At 40.2% G+C, this 24785-nt stretch overlaps 3 protein-coding genes and 1 non-coding gene across 4 annotated transcripts in view; 1 reads left to right on the top strand and 3 right to left on the bottom strand.

The window, feature by feature from the left end:
- Positions 1-230: 230 nt before the first annotated feature.
- LOC103382827 (uncharacterized) lies at positions 231-20518 on the bottom strand. The gene is made up of 8 exons (XM_008315756.3): positions 20473-20518; positions 19983-20017; positions 5618-5725; positions 5297-5353; positions 5046-5204; positions 4775-4937; positions 4357-4457; positions 231-3071 (listed from the first exon to the last, which is right to left on the bottom strand). Exons 1-8 carry the CDS (start codon positions 20516-20518, stop codon positions 2907-2909), a joined length of 834 nt encoding a protein of 277 aa, XP_008313978.2. The 3' UTR covers positions 231-2906.
- On the top strand, positions 11813-18258 carry lmod2b (leiomodin 2 (cardiac) b). The gene is made up of 6 exons (XM_008315755.3): positions 11813-13148; positions 13384-13836; positions 14654-14914; positions 15035-15256; positions 15333-15791; positions 17204-18258. Exons 1-6 carry the CDS (start codon positions 12873-12875, stop codon positions 17228-17230), a joined length of 1698 nt encoding a protein of 565 aa, XP_008313977.1. The 5' UTR covers positions 11813-12872; the 3' UTR covers positions 17231-18258.
- A 512-nt stretch (positions 20519-21030) lies between the features above and the next one.
- LOC103382833 (neural Wiskott-Aldrich syndrome protein-like) overlaps positions 21031-24785 on the bottom strand; it is an 18977-nt gene continuing 15222 nt past the window's right edge. Inside the window, 3 exon segments of the mRNA XM_025057201.1 lie at positions 21031-23032; positions 24562-24670; positions 24760-24785. The exon segment at positions 24760-24785 is cut by the window's right edge and continues 54 nt beyond it. Coding sequence (XP_024912969.1) covers positions 22971-23032; positions 24562-24670; positions 24760-24785 — 197 coding nt within the window. The 3' untranslated portion in view covers positions 21031-22970.
- On the bottom strand, positions 24227-24306 carry trnal-cag (transfer RNA leucine (anticodon CAG)). The gene is given in 2 exon segments: positions 24227-24262; positions 24270-24306. It is a non-coding gene; the product is annotated as a tRNA-Leu (tRNA).

The following is a 24785-nucleotide window of genomic DNA, read 5'->3' as shown; positions in this document are numbered from 1 at the left end:
TTTAATTAAAAATAATTATATACCTATTTTCCAAGAATGCATCCTACTCCCAAAAAGTAGAAATTAAAGAAAATGTGAAATTAAAAAGGTAATGTTAGTCATACCCTTGCACTGTTCTTACTATGTAACACCCACATGTTTAATATAATGTGAAGATGTTGCATGTACTTAACTGGCCAAAATCCATGTCCCATCACAAAGAGGAGAATCAGACGAGGGTGACAACGCACTGTTGAGCAGCTCAAATTTTTAATAAAGCAGAAAATTGCAACAGTAAATATTTTCACTTTGTCTTACAAAAGTCTACTTAAAGCAGAAGCAGATTTAAATGTATACTTGCCTTTGGAGCAGATACTGAATTGTAAATGAGTTCATTTTACTATGAAAACTGTGATATTTTACATACCCTTCTGGTACAATAATGTTGATGTGCAATAGTAATACATTTTTATCTGCAATGAAAAAAAAGAGGTGACTTTTTAATTGATTTTGTCATATTTTTTAAAAATCAGTCCATGACGTGGACCCCTTCATATCTGTTTTATGAATACCTGAAAATACAGGTGTTTAACCTGGAGCCGTTCTACAAAGAGTAACTTCAACCTTAATATATACCGTATATTACATTACTGACCTGGTACTATCAGAGTACACACAACATTGACACCATTCTCACAGAGTAAAGGCAGGGAGGATACAAAGTAATGTCAAACACAGTGGACCCTCGGACCTAAAACACAATTCCTTCCAAAGGGCAGTTCAAGGACAAAATTGGTCGAGATCCGAAACGTGTCCCCCATAGGAAATAATATAGACAACTTTAATCCCTTTCCAAGACCCCCAACTCTGACAAGTTTATATTATTCACCATTTGGAAGTGAGTTTTATGGCCACGTAGGATGGAAATCGTTGTTTGGGAGTCCCCTGGTGGTGGTGATCAGCACTCGCCGCCTTCCAATGATGAACCACACTGTACTTTGCTTTTGGCTGAGTCTTACTGACAAAGATGAACACTCATTTTTTTTCCATTTCTTCATTTATTTGCAGTATTTGCTTAGACACTAAACAGACACTTGTTTGGCAACATTGGTTGCCGTGATCTGAACATCTTTGTTTTGAATTATGGAACTAATGCACCCTCTTTATTCTTTAGGGGTAAAACTGAACTTTTTTATCAAGGTCTGAATTCTACGATGTCCGAGGGTCCACTGAACTTCAATGTGAATTTCACAATAACAGGTAGCAGAGACATGTTCACTGCTCCATCCTCCAAAAATCCACAAATCCGGATAAGTACTTAGAGTAAACGATACATTTAAAATAAAAAGTGTGATTTGGTTAAGTCATCTGTTTAAGTTAATACAACACATCTTTTGGAACGTTTGGCCTCACAGTAACACCTTATATTCCCTGAGTGTCCACACTTTTTTGTCCTCCACATTGTTCCGGAAAGAGTTAATCACATTTATTTGTTTGTTGTTTTTTTATCTCGTAACAAAATAAGTTAAATATATTTCATATACAGTACAAATACACATTTACAAATGCTCATATTCACAATGTAGAATAAAAAAAACCATACAATACACATTGGTCTGTTCACTTAAGCATCAGTTATAAGTTATAGACTTCATTTCAATGAAACATTTCAGTTTACTGTAGGTGCATTTTTTTTAACCACGTCGTGTCTTCGATGTGGTTTGGAAGTAAATCACTCGAGTACAGAAAATTGTTATTGAAATACTAACCATCCTCTGCAGCTGAGGCTACTATCGCCTGCAGTCTGGAAAGATTCTTAGCCTGTTGATTCATAGGGAACTGCCGACATCAGTCGTGATTGTAACTGGCATTTCCTACAGCCTACGGCCCTGTTCTTTTGTGACAAGAACAAACCCTCCTTATGCTTCTGGCTGAGCTCATCCATCTATCCATCCGTCCGTCCGTCCGTCCAGCTATCTGTCCCTATCTTCCCTTTACTTTCTCCCATCTTGCCCCTCCTCCGCTCTGGTCCCTGTCTCTCTGACACATACAGCACATCAGCCCTCGCTCTCTCTGGGAGTCATCTTCCCATGACTGACCGTGATTGACTCAGTGAATGAGACATTAAAAACTCAAACACACTCAGTGTGGCCGGGCTGCAGCGACAGATCACTGGGCAACAGCTCTCAGATACAATGAGGGGATTCAAAGTGCCTCCGGCGATGGCTATCTGCCATCTGGTCAGATCTGTGATGCACAAAGCAGGACACTTGTTGAGCTGCTCAGTGTGTTGTTTGTGACTCGCAGATTCACAATTTGCGACAGATCACAGATCATAATAATTTCAACAACAAGTACAAGACGAGCCGCTGTTGCGCTTCAGTTTTTTTCTCTTTTTCTTTGTTTGTTTGCCCATAATGCATTTCAGCAGAGAGTCATTAAACAGGCACAGGATGTGTTGACGCTGCAGCAGGGACAGGACAGGATGGTCTGTCACCACCAGGACGCAGTTAATAACAAGAATCCCACCTCGGGGTAAAATGGCGTCCGTCATACTTTTGACTGCTGCTCAAAACCTGGGAGCACTTTTAATGTCATAAGTGCCAAGTTGGAGGAGATGGAAAATATATTAGTACGTTCTCTTCACACCAAGCCATAAAAGTGCAGTTCAACACAGCCCGGAGCGAGAGGATGTCAACCATTTTGGGCAGAAAAAAACAGCTGTTGCTGTGCTTCCCTCGATGTGTGATCAGGTGTTGGGAATGCCGGAGGAGATCAGTGACACAGCCGTCTTCTCAGATGGGAAACCTTTCTTATCCGCAAAAGTGTGCGTCCAACAGACTCTGGCCAATAACAGTGCAGCCAGGAGAAAGAGTTGTGTAACTGCTGTCTGAGTTTTCCCTGTCCTCATACTATAATTTTGTACTTCATCCACTTTCATCCTCAGGGATGGCCTCCCCCGCTGGCTGAGTGTCTGCAGCGTGGGCGAGTGTCTGAAGTGGAATGGAGACAGACACACTCGGAACCATGTCAGAAGGTGTCGCTTGGCTATTTTCAGAGCTGCACGGCGGTAAACGTCTCCTGGACTTCACCTAGAAACAAACAATAGAGAAAGTAAAAAAAAAAATCACTTCTATCCTGTTCTCCATCATGGACCAACGACATGATGAATCTCCAGAGACCGACATCATTAGGGAGTAACAGACAGAGCCTCCGAGTACTGCTGAATATTTGATGAGCAGTTATTAACTTTTCAAGTATCTATTTCCTGGAAGTGGTCACTAAAACAAGGGAGTGTCCTCACGAGCATCGTGAAGGTTCTAGAAGATTCTCCCGCAGAGACCATACAACACAGTCAATGTGGTTGATGGATTGTCTCACAAAAATGGCATCTATATCACACAACCGGTCACGAGAAATTAGTCCATTTATAAATATATAATGTGTGAAATTGCCTGTCTTCCTGCAACTTAACCCTGAGGAAAAGTGTTGTTGATTTAAAAAAACAACCGCTCCAATATAAAAAAACCAGGCCTGTCAACATTAACGAGTTAATGCCATTTTTTCATTTGTGAAATTACCCAGAACAAACGTAACATATTTTAAAGCATGGGCAGAAAAATGCGCACTCCATATCCCATAATTCCACTGTCAATGCATTATTGTAGTTGCTCCATGAAATCTATGAAGCAAAATTTAGCTTTGTAGGTTGTTTTTTTTTGACATTTGTCCGTATTAATAATTCTACAGTGTATATTAGTCACAAATAGAAACAGGTGAGAAACACATAAATCCACCTGCTGTTATTTGTCTGTTACAGCAACATCCAAAAAAAAATTGTAAACTAGGATTCTATTTTGCGGTGTAAATATAAAGAAATTAAGTATTTAATCTGGTCTTAATAATAAAAAAAAAAGTTAAACTAAGGGTGATCTTTTACAGCATTGTTTCCCAAAGAGTGGGTCGTGACCCTCAGGTGGGTCACAAGAGATTTGTTTTGGGTTGTCTCGCATCATGTTTCCCAGGAGTTTACGAATAATGTCTATTGACTTGGATCTCGACGCTTTGTGACTTTAAAGAAATATGGTTCCCCAGACAAAAAGTTTGGAAAACACTGTTTTGCTGACTGGCTATACTGGCTGTACTAATAGACTTTACTTATAGTAATCAGTAATTTAGTATAGGTTCACAGCACACGTAAATCTCACCCTGGTGATGGACAGCTGACTGGCTGTACTAATAGACTTTACTAATAGTAATCAGTAATTTAGTATAGGTTCATACCAAGTGTGGCCCACATGAATTTGAGTGGTGGGCCACAACTGATAAAAACAGTCATGCAGATTTGGAGTCACAGTGTTGGTCGATTACACTCACCAGCCACACAATGAGAACCACGGCGGCTGTGAATGGGATCAGAACCAGAAGCAAAGGCATTCTCTTGGTCCAGTTGGACGTCCGAGTGTCCTCCAGACCTCCTGGTGGGACAACATATTATTGTAGCTTTAGTTGAGTACATAGTTGAGAGTTAGAAAATCTACCACTACAGAGGATTCAGGTCGGACCAGTTTTTTGTTCTTTTTTCTTTTTTTTTTCTCGTTTTGTTGACACTGCCTCTTGTTCTGCTAGCTACTGATTACCATGGAGAGCTCTGCCAAGTATTAACTGCTTACAGAAACTTTATTAATATAGTTAAAGACATGTTGAATGTCAGCCTGTGTTTGCATTTCCACACGACGTTTTCCTACGTGGCGATCTGCCAAATAAAAATCATAAATGCAAATGATTGCTGCACCTGGTGTTTGTTGAGAATTAAGACAAGGCGGCGGCTTGCACGAGAAGTTTGCGGCCGTCTCCTGAGCTGCAGCCTGTAAGACCTCTTTGATGTAGTCGAAATAAAGGCCAGACATGAGGCTCCCTTCCTGGTAATGACACTGGAAGACCTGCATGGACGTTTCCTGGAGCAACAGACCACAAGTGGCTCTGAGATCACTGCATTAGGCAATTTTTTACATGTGAAACAACAACTGCTAACTGTTAGCGCTCGAGCTAACAGCCCCACTTACCAGTTCCTCGTGATCAAAAGTGAAGCGTAAGCTCTTCAACATGGCGATGAAGACGATGATGTTTTCTTTGTTGGAGGAGATGGTGCCAAACATATTGGCCAGCTTACGAAGACTCTGCTCCAGGGGATAAATATTTAGCACCACCCAGCAGGTGTCAGCCTAAAAACAGACGGAATTAAAATAATAATAGTTATGCTTCATTTAGTTGGATATTGAACACGATATTTCTGCTCCAACAGCTTCATACCTACCACTTCTTTGGGAATGTAACTAACAGGAATTTCATAATCAGAGGGGATATTCTGCTTCTGCAATAAAGACAAAGAAATATATATGTGTAAATTTCAATTTCCTTCAAGTATAATAACAGTAATGTTTTCCTCAAATATAACAATAAATATATAGACAAAAAAAAATCCAACTGACATTCCAACCTGTAAAGGTTGGAATTTTTTTCCCCTTTTTTATGTGTTGTTCAGAGGTCATGACCCAGCGACCTTTGGAATGACAGCCATACTGTAATGTATGTGCTGTATATGTGTATCTGCATATATATATATGACTTAGCTCACCAGCAGCGTCAGCTTGCTCACATCATCAGTTATGGGCGTCCCAAATTTCCCAGAGCAGAGATTCAGACTGGTGAAGAGACTCAGTAAGAGACAAGGTGTTGTCAAGATCTGAAGCAAAAACAATAAAATATATAAATATATACAACAGTTACAGAGCAGGTAAAGCTGATAATCCATCAATGTTGCTCAAAGATACCATTAGATGTTGTTGTGCAGTCGAGTGGTGATGAATGAGGATGAGAAATATTCGAGGTATTTCCTACGCTGACCTAATCGTTGGTGATTCGTGTACATTTTCTCTGCTCAAAAACCCAAGGAACGAGTTTCCACACAACCGCAGAAAAGCGCATTTAAGGTGTTATAAAGGAGGAGTACTATAATCATGCGTGTACTTAATTAATAAAACAATTAATGAAACTACAGCAAAACTGAAGCTGATGATATTAATTCATCGAATCACATATTAAAAAAACAAGCTAACAATTGTAGTTTATGGCAACAACAGATACAATGACTGAGTTTTGACCTATTTAAAAATGCAACAAGATACGACACGCAATGACAGAGTGCATTTTTTTACATTTTTTGACAACTAAAAAGAAATAGGAACTGAAAAGGATTAAAACAAATCTGCAACAGGAACAGCCACAACTGCAGCTGAAAACCAAGCTGCACAAAACCCAGCACAGCGAGATGATCAGACAGACAGATAGATAGATAGATAGATAGATCCATAGATAGATAGATAGATCCATAGATAGACAGATAGATGATAGATCCATAGATAAGGATATTAAGGACAACCATTGTGGATAAAGTGAAGACTAGAGTCAAGACTTCACATTTGCATTAGAGCTAAAGGGCAGGACCTCGTGTTCGGAGTGGAGTGAACGAAGGAGGGGGACGGACAGACACGTGCTAATTCACCCTGTTCAATATATTGAGTGAAAGGAAAGTGTGTGTGTGGACCATATATTGACCTCTGAACACACTAAACATGTTATGTATTTGCGAGAAATATAGAGAAAGAAAAAGTCTTCATTTTCTTTTTTTAAACCCTATGAGTGTTGTTCCTAACGACATACATACATATGCACATTAGGGAAGGAATGCAATCAGAAATAAACATATCAGCACACAAACAGTAGTCACAGGTAAAACAGCTTCGGAGAACACATTTATAAAGATCTAAAGTTTTTACTTACTTTCTTCCTCATATGGAGCAAAAATCAGTGGCTGCTCAAATCCAGTGCATGAATTTTAAAGATCCTGGTCCAAAGACAACGCTCATCTCTCCTTCTCTCTGTGTGTGTGTGTGTGTGTGTGTACGAGTGTTAGCGTGAGTGTGTGTGCGGTTCCCTGCGATGTGTGCAACGTTCGAGCATGGAGTGAAACTCGAGGATGGGCAGGCAGTCTGCTTTCACTCCAGACAGATTGGTGAAGTCTTTTGACGTGGTGGAGAGGCCGCCTACAGGCTGAGTCACAGTGTCACACACTGACGCCGTGTGTGTGTCTGTGTGTCTGAGTGTGTTTTTTTCCCCTCTATCTGTGAACTCCCACATATCAATTTGTTCATCGGGGAAAAAGCGAGCGCTTGTTCTCACCAGGGAATTTTTTCTTTTTTTTAAACCTTGATGTTGAGGTTATTCTGCCAGTTGTTGATTTTTTTTATTTATTTTTTAAGTGAATGTAAAACAATTAGAGACCTGTTCCAACAATTAAGAAAGTACATCCATCTACTATCTCTGTATTCTCTCCTGTTTCAGCCGATTTTTACAGTGCATATTTCTTATTTTTCCTATTTATTTTACATATAGACATATATATATATATATATATACATTAATATATGTTTATATATGCTTGCGTGTGAACACATATATAAACTACATATATATAAAAATATATGTATATGCACTGTTTACATACATATATGCATATATTTATACATACACATATGCTGTATTTATTTATTTGAGACCTACTTGTGGATGTGACCTTTGACCTAGAAATTGATGTGCATGTGTCTCCATGCACTTCCATGTATAAATGAATGTATAACTGCATGTGTGTTTATCAGACGATGTCTACAAGTTGTCAGCAGTTGTCTGACACACGCAGACACGTATGCACACACTGTTTTTGTGATTTGTGAGCACTTCACATAGACAGAATTCCCACCTTATCATTTTATCTTGATTTAACTAATGCTAATATATGCCTAATCCTAATCCCTACCCTAACTTGACTTCAATGAATCCTGTTTTACATCTTCTTCTCAAACTAATTCAAGCAGTTAATACTAAACTTCAGAATACTGTTAAAAAATGTCCTCACAAATACAGCAACGTCAGGATCACACACACACACAAAATACACACAAGCTAGCAACGTCACACACACACACACAAAATACACACAAGCAGAGCTTGTCCCGTCACCGGCATTGACAAGTAATTTTGTTGCATAATCTCCTCATGACAGATAAAAGTGAAACTGATGTAGAGGCTATTATCCATAATTGATTTCCATTATCAAATCAATAACAGTCTCTAGGGAAACACTGGGCAAACATGCAGGAGTGCTGCAGCTACATGGAGTTTGTTAATATGGTAACAAAACATAAACACCAGTAAGAGTACTCAGCCAGTGTCAGGCTGTGCAAATACAGCAGACAGCTTTCCATCAAACAGGTAATGTAGGTTTTTATGCATGTGATGAAATTGCTCTGTTCCAATGAAACCGTGGTGCAGCAGTGACTGGAGTTCACTGGAGATGAAAAAACAGGGAAAAAAACAATAGAAAAAAAAATCAATCCCTTAAATCTGCATTTGTTAGTTCACCTTTTAGACACAGACGCACCCAAACAGGAAGCCATTAATGAAGAACCGATGCCGTTTTCCATCAGAGAGATGCCTGCAGGCTAACCCACAGGTACAACAATCAATCACTGCTGTTTCTGAAGCACTCTCCACTGTAGCCACACAGGACCACGTTGTTTATGAACCAGGACTGTCATTTGAAACACTCCTCTCAATTGGCTTAGACCAGTGGTTCTCAAACTTTTCATTCTCTGTATCACCTGAGAAAACATTGATCTCTCTCAGTACCACCATGACGACCAACATTAACAGCAGAGGCCTTCACTGTTTATAAAGATGTTTATGTTTAAATGTTGTATTAATTGTGCATGGTATGTTTCAGATTTATTCAACTGAAAATGTAAATGTGAAAATATGAATTCTCTCCACATACCACTAGAGAGCGCTTGTGTACCACTGGTGGTACATGTACCACAGTTTGAGAACCACTGGCTTAGAGTAAAAAAACAATGAAGACAGCCATTTATGAAGCCGCAAAGGTAAACAAACAAAAAAAAAAGAGAATATGGCAGACTTAAGTTAAACGTCAACACCGAAGTTTTGGTCATGCATACAGGATGTCAAATAAAATACAAAATGTATTCCCTTTATTTACTCTCCCCATCCCCCACTAGGTGGAGATGTAAATGCCCGAGCCAGCAATGGTGACACTGTTCTGTATGATGCATCAGGATCTGGAAACCTGGACTGTATCAAGCTGCTCCTGCACCACGGAGCCAAACCAAACACTGCCAGCGACCCCTGCCAGCTGCCCATCCACAGAGCCGCACATGTAGGACTCGTTCTGCGAGTGAAGCCTAGATTTGGTTAGAGCTGCGCGACCGAAAGGGACAACTCGTCATCTTGTCACTCGACATGTGGCAGCAGTCTGCTGCCAAAAGCTTCAAAATATCAGAGAATTGCTCAAAAACAAATTATCATTAATTTCCATCTATTTTGCAGTTGCAAAACATCCAGCCCACAGCTGCGCAGCGTTGTTGCCCCAGTCCTTCCTACAAAGACTGGTCTGTCTACCGCTGCCTTTCAGTTACATCACTGTAAACCACACTGTAATCACCACACAACCATCTATCTTTCTCCCTCTGTGTCTCTTTCCGCAGAGCCTTGAGGACTCTAATACCCGTCACCACAAAGAGAGCTATCCGTCTCTCTGGCCAAAGCCCTGTCCACTCCGGTGGACGGGTTGAGTGTTTGGAGTTTCTTATACAGAAAGGATATGATGTCAATGCCCTGCTGCAAACGCACAGCTCTGCTATAGCTCAGCCGGATGTACACAGTAATTTGGTACAGACTTGTGGACCGTGACCAGGTCAACGGAATCAAACCCTTAACTCTGGGATTTTGTTGTTAAAGTAAAATATATAGGCTCTCTATATAGGCAGTCAACAGATTTGTCCTGACGGAGAGCAGCAGAAACACGAGGGATGATGCATGAAGAAACATACAGCCATCTGTTACTAACGCACGCATTTGGATTTTTTTTTCTTTTTTTGAAAAAGAGAGAGGCTGTTAGAGACATTTTTCTGTGTTTTTCAAGTCCCACAGATATATCAGTGTTGTGTACAACTAAACAGGCACAGGTAAACTGAAATTACGGATTAATGTTAACAGGTGAAAGAAATATAATATAAAATATGAGGTATGAACCTGCAAAAAAAAAACAAAAAACAATAATGGATATAGTGATAAAATAAGGTATGAACCTGCAAAAAAAAACAAAACAATAATGGATATAGTGATAAAATAAGAAATGTAACTGATGTGAATTGTATTGATATTTGCTACAAAAACCAATACAGTCAATTTTATTGATGTTAGCCTGAAGCATTGTCAACTGATCCTTTCTAAATGTAATTACAGAAAACTATAATGACCTGAGGAAAACAGTTCAGTACAACGCTCTGTTTAACACTGACCTGACCTGCGCAGAGATATTATCGGCTGCTGGAGCGAGAAACCGACCTGGAACCACCGCGAAGCATCCTGGTCAATGTACAAGCCAAGTGATACGTAACTAGAGTATATATATTGCTTAGGTATATTTTAAAGTGTGTTGAATGATTATCTACAGATACCATAGAAAAGTGCAGTGTTTAAAATAATTCTGACATCTGTGCTAAGGGCTGAGCCAGTGCAGCTGCTGCTCTACTACGGAGCGGATGTGAACATGGTGTTTCCTACAGATCTGCAGCGCCGCCTCAGGGACCGTGTCATGACGGGGCTGCTTCTCAACAGTGGTATGTTGATGTAAAGTATGTGCGTTGTAAACGTTATGCTCAATGATTGCTCAAATATATTTTTATCTGCTGAAGTCTGAAAGTACTGACATTACAAAAAACCAGATGCAAGGTAGGAATATTATTAGTTAGAAGCCGGGAGGTTAGATACAATTGTTAGCTAAAATGGGCTGTAAATCAACTCCTTTCATTTCAACAGTGCTTCTGAAGGCTGAAAGTTCTTATACTTTTAAAAAGTGCAGTGAAAACTTCTCCGTATGTGGTTTCTGTTGCGTTCAGTGTCTTCCACCTGTTAGTGACTAACTGCAGATACACTTTTTTTTTTTAAACGCTTCGATATGATCGACCAGTTTGGGAAGTCAAGCTTTCCAAAATCAATGCTGGAAATCTAACATTTCCAATGTGTTCCCGCCAACCTGCTGAGGTCATTAGAGGTGAGTTTCAGTAATCCTTTGAAACAGTCAAATATTGTGAAAGTATTTTAACCTTAGCCTTAGGCTAAACCAGCGACATGTTCAAACCATGGTTCAGAGGACATTTCACTTTCAGAAAACTGGCAAGTCATTTCTTTGTTTTCTTTTTTAAACAGTTGATCTTTTGTTGACGGATTAACTGGATCGGTGAAGACATTTTATGCTTTGGATGACAGTTTACAGTAAGGTGTTTGAACCTGTCAAAAAACAGATCAACTTTTTTTTGGCAAACTTTAAACTGCCATTGAAATGTCTTTTACTGATTTCTTTTTTAAACACAGTTTTTAATTTAATTTAATTTTTTTTTCTTTTTGCTAACTTACTTTTGTTGAAATTGTACATTTTAGGCACTTCTTTTGGCTTCTGACTGCAGTAGTGTGCATAGTAATATACAGGCCGTACTTGCTCACCCGCCACTCCCTCTCTCCCTCCCTCCTCCCCCTCATCCAGTCTCCAGAGCAGGGAGTTGGGGACTAAATGATTTCTGGAATTTCTGCACAGTAAGCAAAAATCCTACCACTGCACCACTGTAACCCTCCTAAAGACCCCCCCCCCCCCCCCCCCCCCCTTTTTTTGTTGGCTGTAATTGAATAAAATCACCCTCGACGGGTTTGTTGTTAACATATAAGTAAAAAGTACTGGATTTGTTTGAAACTTTTACTTTATCAAATATCGGACCCTCCTTAGAAAACGTTTTTTTTCGAGGACCCTCACTTAAAAAGGTGAAATGGGGAAATCAAACATCACTGAAATTCAGTCAGAACCTGTCACCAGATCCGATAATAATTGATCCGCAAAGACCAAAACCAATCACGAGCCGATTGAGCTAACTATTGACAAATAGTTAGAGAACTCAGTCTGGTCTTCATACAAAATAAAAAGATTCCTACGGAAACATCCATGAACATCTGAGCCATCCGCTGTCTCCATCCATCCTCCGTTTGTTTTTATCTCCTAGCGTGATATGAAATAGATTTATGACCATCCACAGCAGCTGACTATAAGAATGGAGCCACGTTTTACAGATGAAGTCCGTGACATTATTGGGTTGATACACTATCTGTGTTTATCTTTCTGCTTTTATGTATCTGTCTGGTCCAGTTGCTCTTTTTTGGTCATAGACAAAGCCCCTGGGAGCGCGGTGACGGACGGCTACAATGACAGGTCGCAACGATCTCTGAGCTCACATGCTTTTTGTGGCTCTGTCTCTCAGAGCGCCATCACCCAAAAAAAGACGCTGCATCACAGGGCGCGCACTCTGCTGCGTTCCCCTCTGATCCCTCTCTTAAGGCCTGAAAACAGCAGCTGGGGAGATTAGAGGTGAGAGGACACTGGCTCACTCACCCACTCACCGACCACACACACACACACACACATTGTGCTTGTTCTCTGACAGCAGTGGACAGTCAGGAGAGATTTGCTTCAGACAAAAGTGGACTCTCAGCACCTCAATTAGACCAAGTACTTTTTAAAGACCGTTCTGTCTGAGGAGTCTTTGGTGGAACCTACTGCATGTCCTTGATTCCCTGGGACTTTCTCTGCCTCTGGGCTCCGGATCCTCGCACTTTATTTTTGACACCTCCAGTTCACATGCAGCTCAGGAGCTGATCAATCTGACCGTTCAAACTGAGTCGTCACATTCTCCGCTTTCGACCCTTTAACCATGAGTTGCTTTGGGTACAGACGGGAGTTAAGTAAGTACGAAGATGTTGACGAGGACGAGCTCCTAGCCTCCCTTACCCCGGAGGAGTTGGCTGAGCTGGAGAAGGAGCTGGTAGACATCGACCCTGACGCCAACGTGCCTATAGGGCTCAGACAGAGGGACCAGACAGACAAGACCCCGACGGGCACCTTCAGCAGAGAGGCCCTGATGAAGTACTGGGAGACTGAGACGCGCAGACTGTTGGAAGACGAGATAGCAGGAGGAAGTCCCAAACTGGTCAGTGATGGTGTTAAATTGAATTAGCCTGGCATTTGTAAAATGTGCTCCCAGGCAAGGTCAGCTCGTTTGAAGCTGTATCAGATGCAACTTAGGACAGATTACCTTGAAAGCTTTCAGTAAGAGGTTGTTTTTGCCACTAAAATGAAAGCCAAATCCTCCCAATTACCTTAAAACGACCATGATTTAGTTAGACAATGAGCGTAATCTGAAATATTGCCTTTCCAAAATACAGAACGAAGATGAAGAAGAGTGTGTGACGGAGGAGAACAGTGAAGATGATGAAGAAAAAGACGACGAGAGTGAAAAAGAACTGACAAAACCTCCAAGCAAGGATGAAGAAGAAGAGAGTGATGATGATGATGATGAGGAGGAGGAGGAGGAGGAAGAGGACACGGAAGAAGAGGAAAAGATGACAGAGGAGGAGGAGGAGGAGGAAGATGAGGATGAACAGAATAATAAACCAACATTGGCTCCGTCCAATAACTTTGGATCGTTATCAGCCGGCACTCCAAACCTACTGAAACCTCAGAGGGTGGAGCCTGTTAGACTGACTCCTCCCCCTCCACCTGCTGACAGTAACACGTCAGGAAATCCGACAGTCGTGGATGACGCTCTCCAACGAGCTCTAAACAACGACCCTGAACTCACAGAAGTTAATCTTAACAACATCGAGGACATTTCACAGGTACAGACCTATTGACCTCAAACGTGAAACGGAGAAAACAATACGGTTGATAAGAGTTGTTCTTTACTGAGTAATCGCTTCCCTTGATTTTAGTAAGAACCAATGTCTGTAAAAAAAATAAAAACATCTAGAGTATTAGTTTTGGGGCTACTTCAACCAAAGGTTGTCATTTTTGCAGGTTACTATCCAGTTTAGAGGAAAACAGAGAATAAAGCATTATGGGAGATGACAAATTATTTAGTTAATTGGTAGAATTGCCACCTAGTTGTCGTTGACATGTATTAAACACAGCATTTGTAACCAAAGGAGGGAGGGAGGAGAAAGTAGAATAAACAAAAAAGACAAATATACAAGACGCGCTAATTTATAAGACATGAACTAAGTCAACTAAGTCACTTCTGTTGTTTCAACACAACCGAAGTGTCAACAGCAAACCTTTAAAGACAGCCTCACCAACGAGGCAGAGATTTGCATTTTAATGTTTTCCTTAAATCAATTCACAGATCTGAGTTAGTACTCTTTCATTGAGTATTTAAGTTTTGGCTATTAGCTACTTAATTAGCTAACTTCAGTTAGCATCTTCTTATGCTATCTTCTTGTGCTAATAGTAAAAGCCGAGTTTATTTTCTGTACAGTTCTCCTTAATATCGGTTAGCATTGCTAACGCGTGTTATCATAAATTGTATAATCCTTAGTTTAACTATCCTATTTTGTAGCATAACAAAAAAAACCGAAACAGATTCTAGATCTACAAGGACATATTTGTTGTAATGTTAATGAATTTCACTGTAACTATTATGTTGTATTTTAACATAAGGAAAACCTGATTCGTTTCGCCGAAGCCCTGAGGTCCAACACACACGTGCGTAACTTTAGCCTGGCTAACACCAGAGCTGACGACAACGTGGCTTTGGCCATCTCCAAGATGTTGAGGGAGAACTCGTCCATCATCAGTCTGAATATAGAGTCGAACTATGTGACTGGGAAGGGAGTGATGGCTCTGGTTCAGGCACTTCCAGGAAACAAAACACTGACCGAACTCCGATTCCACAACCAGAGACACATGTGTGGAGGACAGGTTTGTTTTCCTCCCGAACCTCAGATTTGCAGCTGTAAAAGTTGCCAAACCTCAGATTTGCAGCTGTAAAAGTTGTTTTTTTTACTCATCGGTCACTTGGTTTCCATCTCCATGTTATAGGTAGAGATGGAGATGGTGAAGATACTGAGGGAAAACTTCACTCTGATCAAACTGGGTTATCAGTTCAACCTCCCTGGCCCGAGAATGAGCATGACAGGAATCCTCACCCGGAACCAGGACCGCCAGCGACAGAAACGTCTGCAGGAGCAGCGGCAGCAACAACAGGGACAAGGACAACAAGGAGGAACAGAAGGAGTCGTCAACCCAAGAACCACGGCACTGGTACATAAATTAATCTTGATGTTAAAAAAAAAGTCAATACAATACAGTAAATAATCCCTTTGTTTCCCATTCTCAGAGAGGAACACCATCTTCATCACCTTACAACTCCCCCAGAGCTTCTCCCTGGTCCTCACCTAAACTTCCCCGGCATGACGCTAAAAAACAAACACCTCCCGCTCCGCCGCCGCCACCACCACCTCCACCTCCGCCACCACCACCTCCCCCTCCTCCACCGCTGCCCTCCCAACAGAAGGAGAAGAAGCCAACCAGGATGATCGCAGAGGTCATCAAGGCCCATGAGGCCGGCAACAAGAAGCCTTCGAAGACGAAAGGGAAGAAAGGAAAGAAAAGCAAACAGAAGGATGCGCAGAAGGACGAAACCAGCAGCATCCTGAAGGAGCTGAAGAACGCACTGAGACCAGTGTCGGTGGACAGGAGGATGGAGGAGGTCAGCCGGCCGTCCACACCCATGAGATCGGCCCATGACCAGCTGATGGAATCCATCCGGACCAGCAGCATGCAAAAACTCAGACGAGTAAGTCAGAGCAGTGACACAAAAACAGGGACCTGGAAATTCTTTTACACACATTTCCAGTTCTTATTGTTTAATTTATTCATTTATTTTAGAAATTCTAAATTTAATTCAGTCACAATTATCTTAGCTGAACCTTTGTTTTTCTATATTTTACTTTTGGATAACTTACTTTTGTTTCACCATAACAGTAGTTATTGTTGTGTCAATTCTTAGTTTAGTCTTCCTCATCTTTTTTGCCCAACAATAAATGAGGCCTTTTTTTTAAGAAGTCCAAATCTATACGAGACCTTTTTGATTGTAGACATATCCTCCAGACTTTAATACTGTTCTACGTTGAAAGAAGATATTATATTAGCAGTGTTTTGATGTATTAGCAGCTCTTCCTCATCTTTTTTGCCCAACAATAAATGAGGCCTTTTTTTAAGAAGCACTTTTAAACCTTATGTTTTTAAATATAATATGTATATTAAAAACAAATATTTAAAATTCTCCTCCACATGTGTAGTCTGGCATAAAAACACAGTCCCTCTGTGGAAGGAAGTTGCATTTAAATGAGGATGACACAGAGTCAGTGGTGTCTGAGTCACATCACTGTGTGTCTACTCTGAGGTAGGCAGACAATAGACCCCTTACCACCAGTCAGCACTGCACCGTGATGCCGTCACAATACTTTCACAGCTAGAAAGTCACGGAAAACAGAACACGTGGTGAGAGTTTCCAGTCAACCTAAAGGGGTAGACGTTACGCATCGACACGGGGGATGAAAAGGGGAACAGAAAAGAGAAAGCAAGAAGAACAACGGACAAAAGCGCCTGAGTTCCTGCTCAGTCAACTCCATCGTGGCTGGAGCTACGTATAGAACAGCCTGTTGTTTTAGGAGAGTGGAAAATTGTCTCTGCCCTCAGAGGGCGAGGGTCCGGTAGCTGTGAGATTCCTGTCACTTAGTGCTGATATTTATAGAAACCTCTCAGAGGAGCTCTGATAAAGGCAGCGACAATATGATTGTTACCACAGCACACAACAAAACAAAATACAAAGCATTGCCTGTTAACACCAATTGATTCCACGCTAAAGCTAGTTCCAGGTTACTGTTACAATCATCCAAAACGAAACCCTTCAGTCGGTTTTCAAGGGTCACAGAAAATGACCAGAAAATATTTGATCCAGTGAACATCAGCAGTGATTCTACCTTCTCGCTGTGTTTTCTCCTTTTTTTCCTTTCTATTAGCAGTCATTGAGACGCCATCTAGTTTAAATATTTACTAAACAGATCAACTAGGTGGCAGTACTGCAACTCCCAATGTTCCGATCTGCCCCAAAACAGGGTTAGCAGGGTTAGCCTGCTGTAGAACAGTCTAAAAAAACATTTCTAACCCACTAGAACCCACTGAACGACTCTTTTTATCCTCCAGGTTGAACTTCCACATCATCTACGATGATAAAAGCAGTTCCAGACCAGGTCCTGGCATCACCATGGGAATCCGCAAAATGATCATCGTGAAGATCGATCAACGGTGACGGGGGGTGGAAATGTGGGAGGAGTACACACAGTTTTACTTCTTACTAGCTTTAAAAAAAAGTGCTGAAAATTTGGACTGCAGTAACAGCTTTACATTTCAATGCCTTTTTTGTTGTTGGTTTGTTTTTATAATGAGTTGATTTACGAGCTATCGATTAAAGTTAAACTTGTAAAATTGTAAATACGGAGGAAATCTGTTGATGGTTGAATTGTGCGATTGTCTAAATGTATTTGGCTTAATGATAGCAATTATTTAAAATTGTTGTAAAATTGTTGTTTTTCCCCCATCATATCATCATTAACACTTCCCTTTAAGCTTACCAATGCTATCGGTAGCATTATTGGCTTCCCGTTATTCCCTCTTGTTTTAGTGTTTGTTCAACATCATTAATATTTTAATGTAATACGTCAGTTTATGGGTTTTGCTGTGGACTAAACAAGATTATTTACACTTTGTACAGCCACACATCATGCTAAGTTCTGTTAGCATTCAAGATTTGCTCCATTGAAAGATGTTTTTTTCCCTTTTTTTTGGATTTCTTTCAAACAAATGGTTTAGAACATGACTTTTTTTTAAACATGCAGAAAAAAGTAATTATAAAAACAAGAACAAAGCATGTTCTGGCAAGGACATTTCATACTTTACAAAAAATCATGTTAATCAGGTGTTAAGCATTGTGGGACTTTTACAGAAACAAAGATGGGATGTCAGTTGCTGAGTTGATAACAAATTTCGAACGCAGGCTACAAAACGGACAAAAGACAGAACATCAAGACACAACATCAAAACTGACACGAGGGACAACAATCCCACCCACAGCCCCAGGTGGAGAAGATGAGGTAACAACCAAAAAAAGTGGATAAAGCAGAGCAGAAAATAAACAAAATAAATCAGGAGTCAGACACATGATGGAGGTCAAAGGTCAGGATGGACAGACCCAGAGTGAGAGGGCAGATTTGTCTTGGAGAAGAAGAGAAAGAAGACAAATGTGAGCCTCAGGCATCAGTAAGCTTGATACATCTGCATTTGTTTATGGATGTTGGAAATGTTCCCACAGGCAGTACCGTCAGGGACTGGAAGGTGGCGACGGCAGGAAAACATACAATTCAATGATGATAAATGTGTTTTAAATCATATCAATCAAACATGATTCTAAAAAATATATATAAATATTCCACGCTGTCAGTCCATGGGATTTAGTAAAGCAGAAAAATATATCTTGGAACTAGATGGAACCGATGGAGGCATTAGTTGTTTTTCTTTTTTATATTTTTTCCAACATTGTGTCTTTTCTGCTTTTTGCTGAAGTGAAACTAATTTTAAAAATGTAGAATATACATACATATATTTACAAATACATACATACATATATACATACATGTGTGTATATACAGTATGTATATAAGCTGTGTGTTAAAGAGTTGTGAATTCACCTTAACTGACTTTAGTTAGCATAAATAACTTCCCTGGCTTATTGAAAAGCTAATACTAGCAATGAGTTAACCTTATGGTCATTAAATACATGCATCATGGGAATTTAAAGAGCAAATATGGATACAGTACTTTATGGGTGCTATGTCTGAATCAATCTCTACCTTTACTACTTAAAACTTTTACTTGATCACGTGAAACTTGGGGGAGAAAAAAGAAAAGAAAAAGAAAAGAAATCCTCAGGCAGAACTCTGTACATTGGTTTCTGCAGCAGCCACAATGCATTCTCTGAGCTAAGTGTCTGAGAATAAAACTTCCTCTACTCAAGCACTGCACTCTGTCATATCCGCCAGGCTGTCAGCGGGACCATAAAAAGCAGCCACTTCCTGTGTGTAAGTGGGGCCTGTGCACTCAGGGTGGTGGTCATTGCATTATCGGGATGGACAGAGGTGTTCCTGCTCTGTGGGGAAATGCCAGGAAATGTAATAGCAGAGTCTGAACCACTGCACCACCGGCCAGTATCCTATGTAGATTTTTGGGCGTACAGCGTTAACAGTAATTGGTTCGATCACATTGGTTTCTCAGTCACGGAGCTCAGCGGTTTTTTTCTTTCTTTTCTTACTGAACTCACCGGGGCGTTATCACAACTCATTTAGTTTTAACGCTAATTTTCATACGTCAGAACGAACTCACAATGACAGTCCTTTAATATTAATGTACTTGTTATATTCAATTAAACTAAACAACCGCATCATCAACCGGATGTAGGAACTCAAAGCTTAAAAACTATAACAAGGATTTTAATTTTGGTTGTTTATTTGAATAAAATACCTTGATTTATTTTACAATGAATTATTAAGCTTAACGATGTATTAACCAAGTTTTTTTAACCAAATATTAACCTGTAATTTATTAAATGTAAACGCCTCTGTGAACGTTTTAGACATGTAAATACATAAACTTTTTAGTCCTTTTATTCAAAGTATTTTAAATATTTTAAGTTAATTCTTGACATTAAGAATCAATTATTGACGTTTGACTTCTGAAGAAAATAAAAAAGAAGGAAAAACCTCCAGGGTGTGGGCAGGGCCACGTAGCGTGTTAAAGCTGCGGCTAATTCCAGTAACTTTACTCTTCCCCATCTTTAAAAAAAACAAACCCAAACTCAACAAATCTGTCCTCAAATGTGTCCTGAGCCAGTTAACAGTTCTGTTGAATGTTTATTATAAACATTTCTTACCTCGGCCTTGTCTTTGAGTAGGAACTCCAGATTGGCTTCACGTCAACGTCTGTTAGCGCTGGTGGCTAATGGTTTCCTGCTAACGTCATGTTTAACTGCTCTCGTGTCTTTTATGGTCATTTCGCATAACTTTTTCTTTCCTCCTTGCTCCGGTTTGACAAACATAACTTCTTTCCTCCTTGCTCCGGTTTGACAATTAAATTTATATATATATATTTTTGCAATTAATTCAAACACTTCCCATCATTCTACACACCTCGACATTGATTGCTAACCACTTGAGTGCTAACCACACACTTGTGCTAATGTGACCAACGAAGTAGAACCTGACACCCAATCACTGGCAGCTCGACTGCTCTGAACTGCCAGTAATTGGGGCCCAGAAACAACTAGCTGTGGCTGCACAAACTTTGCTTTTTTTTTCTTTCCATAAATGCTATTAGCCTGTGTGTGTTGATGGAGCTCCCTGTGTCACACTGTATTAAAGTACCGTGGCTGCTGTTATCGCTCTCCTGAGCTCTGTAGCAGGAGCCCATACACGGTGTCAGGTGATTCCGGACTTCATCTAAAAATAAATCACGAGTATCCTGTTTCTGTTCTTATTGTTGAGGATCACATTCTAGTTTCATATTTTTTATTCTTATTTTTAAAATTAGACTACTGTTGGAAACAGAATTTTCAGTCAACTCACGTATGTGGTGTTGTAGTCGAATCCTCCTGGAAGACAGGTAAATGTTAGCACATCTAAAAGTTAGTCAAACATGTAGCACAAAATAACTAGTAACTAAGAGTTACATATAAGGATATATTGCTTCAAATTTGCACAGGAGCTGCTTGGGTAGTTGCCACAAATATTGAAAAAATGTACAATTATAAAACTGAACCACAAAAAGCATTTCAACGTTACCATTTCCATAGCAACAGAAGCTCACGTACCACTGTGTATAAATCTCAACCGTTTATTGAAGTACAACGTGGTGGTTTGTTTATCAATCCCGAGTGAGAGAGATTTGGCACCATGGTATCTTTACTGAAGAGAAATAATATCTTTAATAAAACTATGAGACCTGTTGATACCGACTAAGCATGGAGACCGTATTAACCGAGACACACATCGTTCATTCCTCCTGGAAAAAAAACTCATACTTTCAAAAATACATAAACTTTAAACATGCAACTAATGGCCATTTGTCCATGTTTAGCAAAATTTGCGTTGACCAAAGAGAGCAGAATTGGCTACGGGATTTGGTTTGTTTTTAATCACTGAAGTTTCCGATTAAGGAAGATTACTTAGACCTTAGTTTAACAGACATTCAAATCAGGCCAACGATACTAAGGTGCTGTATCTTCACATTTAAAAGAATCCATTTTGTTTTAACTGTGTGGACACTGTGTGGACACTGAGCCAGCGTTGCCTCCACTGTCCTAGAAAAATGATGCGTTAACCTGCAGCAACATGCCCTCACTGCTAAATCCAAGTATTCACATTCATGGAATTTAATAAGGTGTAAAGTGCCACTCTAAATGTTACATCTTTAGTTCCCATGGTGGGGGGGCGGGGCCTCCAATAGAGTCCAATGTATTATGCTGGCGTTAGCAACAAAGCAAATTGGTTTAAATGTTTTTTTTTAATCAGTGTAATTTAATTATTTTGCTTAGTGGCACTAACATATGTTTCTTTTTAATAGAAATTACACTGTTAGTTACATCTTCAAAAGGGGGCGCTGGTCATTGGGCTTAGTGTTTTTTTCACAGTTGGTCAGAGACAAACTAGGTGACAGGTTAGTACCACAGAAAAGGTGACGATGCTCCTCCTGTCTAATCTCCTCAGGTCGACAGTTTACTTTTTAAAAATCAGCTACCAGTCCAAATATTCATTCTGAAAAACTACCAGTTTTAGTATGTAAATTGGACCAATAAACATCACTGGTGAACGGTCTGCAAAGAGAAATTCATTTGAAAAATAATTAATTAAACAATGACCAACAATCTCTTGGGTTTCTGGCTCTTTTGTAGCAAAACAAAACAGGGACGGCCAAAGACATTCTGTGAACAATTCCACATTTACGTCTTTTCCTCATGTTGTTGCACTTCAGACCAGAAACTCAACCATAACATGGAGCCATCGTAAGCACTAGGTGTGTAAAACTAAAATATCTTTATTCCTCAATCTTGACATGATGAGTCACCTGATCCCAACAAACAGACAGGTATTTATTTTCTGCTTGCTTAAAAACAAACAAACAGAAAAAAAACATTAACAAAATTATCTGTAGTGACACTGACAAAAAAAAGAAGAAAAAAAAAACAGAACAGATATGGTAAAATCAAATAGGAAAGTCTTGTGTGTGTAGTGTGTGTGTAGTGTGTTGGTGAGTTAACGGCTTAAAGTGTAGTAACATTCATGATGCTTTTCTCTGTTGGAAAAAATACGTCTGTAAAACTAGCATGATCTGAGAACACAAAAAACTACGGAGCTCAGGGTGTGACAATAGTTCTTTCCTCTGGTACATTAATAAGACATGGATGTGAAATTGCACAGGGAGAAACAGAACAGAGTGAGTGATGGGGAGGAAACGTGCGATGAGTGGCTGACGGACAGATGGAGGTGATTAACATCAAAGCATCTGAAACATGATACGAGGAGGAGGAGGAGACACGGAGGGATGAGGAAGAGCAGGAGTTAAAGTGACAGATGAGACCTTAACGTCCAGAGACGGAGATGGAACCGACAACAGACGTGACGAGGACTCAGGAGAAACAGCAACCAGAGAAGTGAGAGACGTTGACAGATTATATGAGGTATTGCACAGATTAATTAAAAAAAAAGCATAAAGGTGGCAAAAATATACAGAAAAAAAACTGATAGAACATTTACATTTATAAATTTGGAAAATTAGAGATTTCTTTTTCCGAAAGACAAGAACATTTTTAGTGTCATAATCATCTCTGAGTTTGTAAAGAGGCAGGAGTGCGACAGAAATATTGCTAATCCTCCCACTCGTCGTCATCCTCAAAGTCCTCGTCGTCTTCTTCGTCCTCGTCCTCATCTGTGGAATACGAGACAATGTTAACATTTTTTTGTTGGATAAAGTAGTTTCAATCAGAGGCACTACAAACAGTACCAGGAACAAAACAGCTACAAGAGACAATAGCAGGGCAGTGGTTCTCAAAGTTCGAGGCAGGCCCCCTTAGGGGGCAAAGAGCTATTGCTGGGTGGACACAGCAAGCTAACATTTTATTTTTACTTCAAAGAAACGATTAAATTATTATTTTTTTTATCTGCGTAATGAGAGTGGAACTGTGTCATTAATCACAATTAATCATGATCATGACTAATCTTGATTAACTGAGATAAATCAACCATTATAAACAGGAGATTAATCATGAGATAAATCAACCATTATAAACAGGACAAGGAATGATAAAAGTAGAGTTTTGTGGATTTTTGGTGACCAGGATTTTCGGGTTGACTTTCGTAAATAAGTTTCAGGTGAACCTGTACGTTTTAGCAATAAATTCATCACATTCATCATCACAGCCTAGTTCTTCATGACAGCGTCACAGCGGCAGCTGCTGTGAGTGAAAAACACCCGGTTCTTCTGGACGGGGTTTGAGGGGAAATTATTCATATTAGGCTTCCAGCGAGCTCATGTCATCTGCTCCTGTGAGCAGCAGCGATCGACGCGTTAGGCTTCTTGAAAATTTAATGTGCCCAGGTCAGCGACCTTCACTTTGAACCTTCTCTGGTTACGTTTAAGGAGCAGCGTTTGAGCTGTGAACAAACACTTCCATCTGATAAGACTTGAAATAGAAAATCTCAGTGGAAGTTTGAGACTGAGGAGGAAGTGGAGAAAGCGGGGGATCTCAAATTTTGGAGGCAGAGTGTCCTGTGACCAACACCAGGGGGAAGTTCATGTCTAGTTTCAATGTCAGGCTAACAATGTGATCCAGTGTGAAGTTAACATTTGACTCTTCTTCTTTTAGCTTCGTTTTCTTTTTCTTTTAAGGTCAAGCGTGACGGCACAATAGGTCAAAAGCTTGTGCAGCACCTGACTGTACTGATTTGACTTAAATCAGTGGTTCTCAAAGCGTGGGGCTCATAAGAGGGACGGAGTTATTGCAGGGGGGTCCACCAAGGCAAGTCAAATAAATTTATACTATACTGACCCCATATTTGAGAATTTCTTGTGTTACCAGCACATATGCTGTTAACAGGCCGCCCATAGCAAGCGCCAAGCATGTGGTTCCTCTGGGAATCGAACGCAGGACTCTCTGCTATCTACTTCTGAGGCAGGCGTGCTAACCGCTACACTATGGAACCGACTAAATTACAGTGTTTTAGAATAAGGTTTAGTAGAGATTTGTAACAATGTAGTGGGGGCTCCTCTGGAGTACTATTTAGTTGAGATTTGTAATGTAGTGGGGGCTCCTCTGGAGTACTACGTACATAAGGGGGCGCTGCAGAAAAAGTTTGGGAACCATTGACTTGAACGTGAGCTTATGTTCCAAAACACTGACAACAAATATTTATGATGACTCAGTGAATTCCAGTGTTGGTGTTTGTTGGTTGAAGTACCTGAAGAGTGGATGGCTTTGCTCCGTTTCTGCATCACCTCCATCAGAGCTCCAACGATACCTGCTGATGGAGCCGGGGTGGCAGGGGGTTGGTCAACACTGTCTTCTCTCTGCAGAAAGAGAAAAATAAACATCACAACAAAGCCCTGCTGAGTGACAGGTGTGTGTGTGTATGTGTGTTTTCAGAGGGACCACTGACCGCTTTCAGTTGGATTCCTTGTCGGA

The sequence above is a fragment of the Cynoglossus semilaevis genome, chromosome 8, assembly GCF_000523025.1.
Source record: "Cynoglossus semilaevis isolate Cse_v1.0 chromosome 8, Cse_v1.0, whole genome shotgun sequence".
NCBI lineage: Eukaryota > Metazoa > Chordata > Actinopteri > Pleuronectiformes > Cynoglossidae > Cynoglossus > Cynoglossus semilaevis.
This window is presented reverse-complemented; position numbering and strand designations above follow the sequence as displayed.

Excerpts from the sequence above, each read along its gene's own strand:
- LOC103382827 (XM_008315756.3), bottom strand. The coding sequence starts at position 20,518 with ATGGGCTCCTGCTACAGAGCTCAGGAGAGCGATAACAGCAGCCACG. Across the intron at positions 4,938-5,045 it reads CTTTTGATCACGAGGAACTG|GAAACGTCCATGCAGGTCTT; the intron begins GTAAGTGGGGCT and ends CTGTTGCTCCAG. Across the intron at positions 4,458-4,774 it reads TAATTCTCAACAAACACCAG|GAGGTCTGGAGGACACTCGG; the intron begins GTGCAGCAATCA and ends TTGTCCCACCAG.
- lmod2b (XM_008315755.3), top strand. The coding sequence starts at position 12,873 with ATGAGTTGCTTTGGGTACAGACGGGAGTTAAGTAAGTACGAAGATGTT. Across the intron at positions 13,837-14,653 it reads ACATCGAGGACATTTCACAG|GAAAACCTGATTCGTTTCGC; the intron begins GTACAGACCTAT and ends TTTTAACATAAG. Across the intron at positions 14,915-15,034 it reads GACACATGTGTGGAGGACAG|GTAGAGATGGAGATGGTGAA; the intron begins GTTTGTTTTCCT and ends TCCATGTTATAG.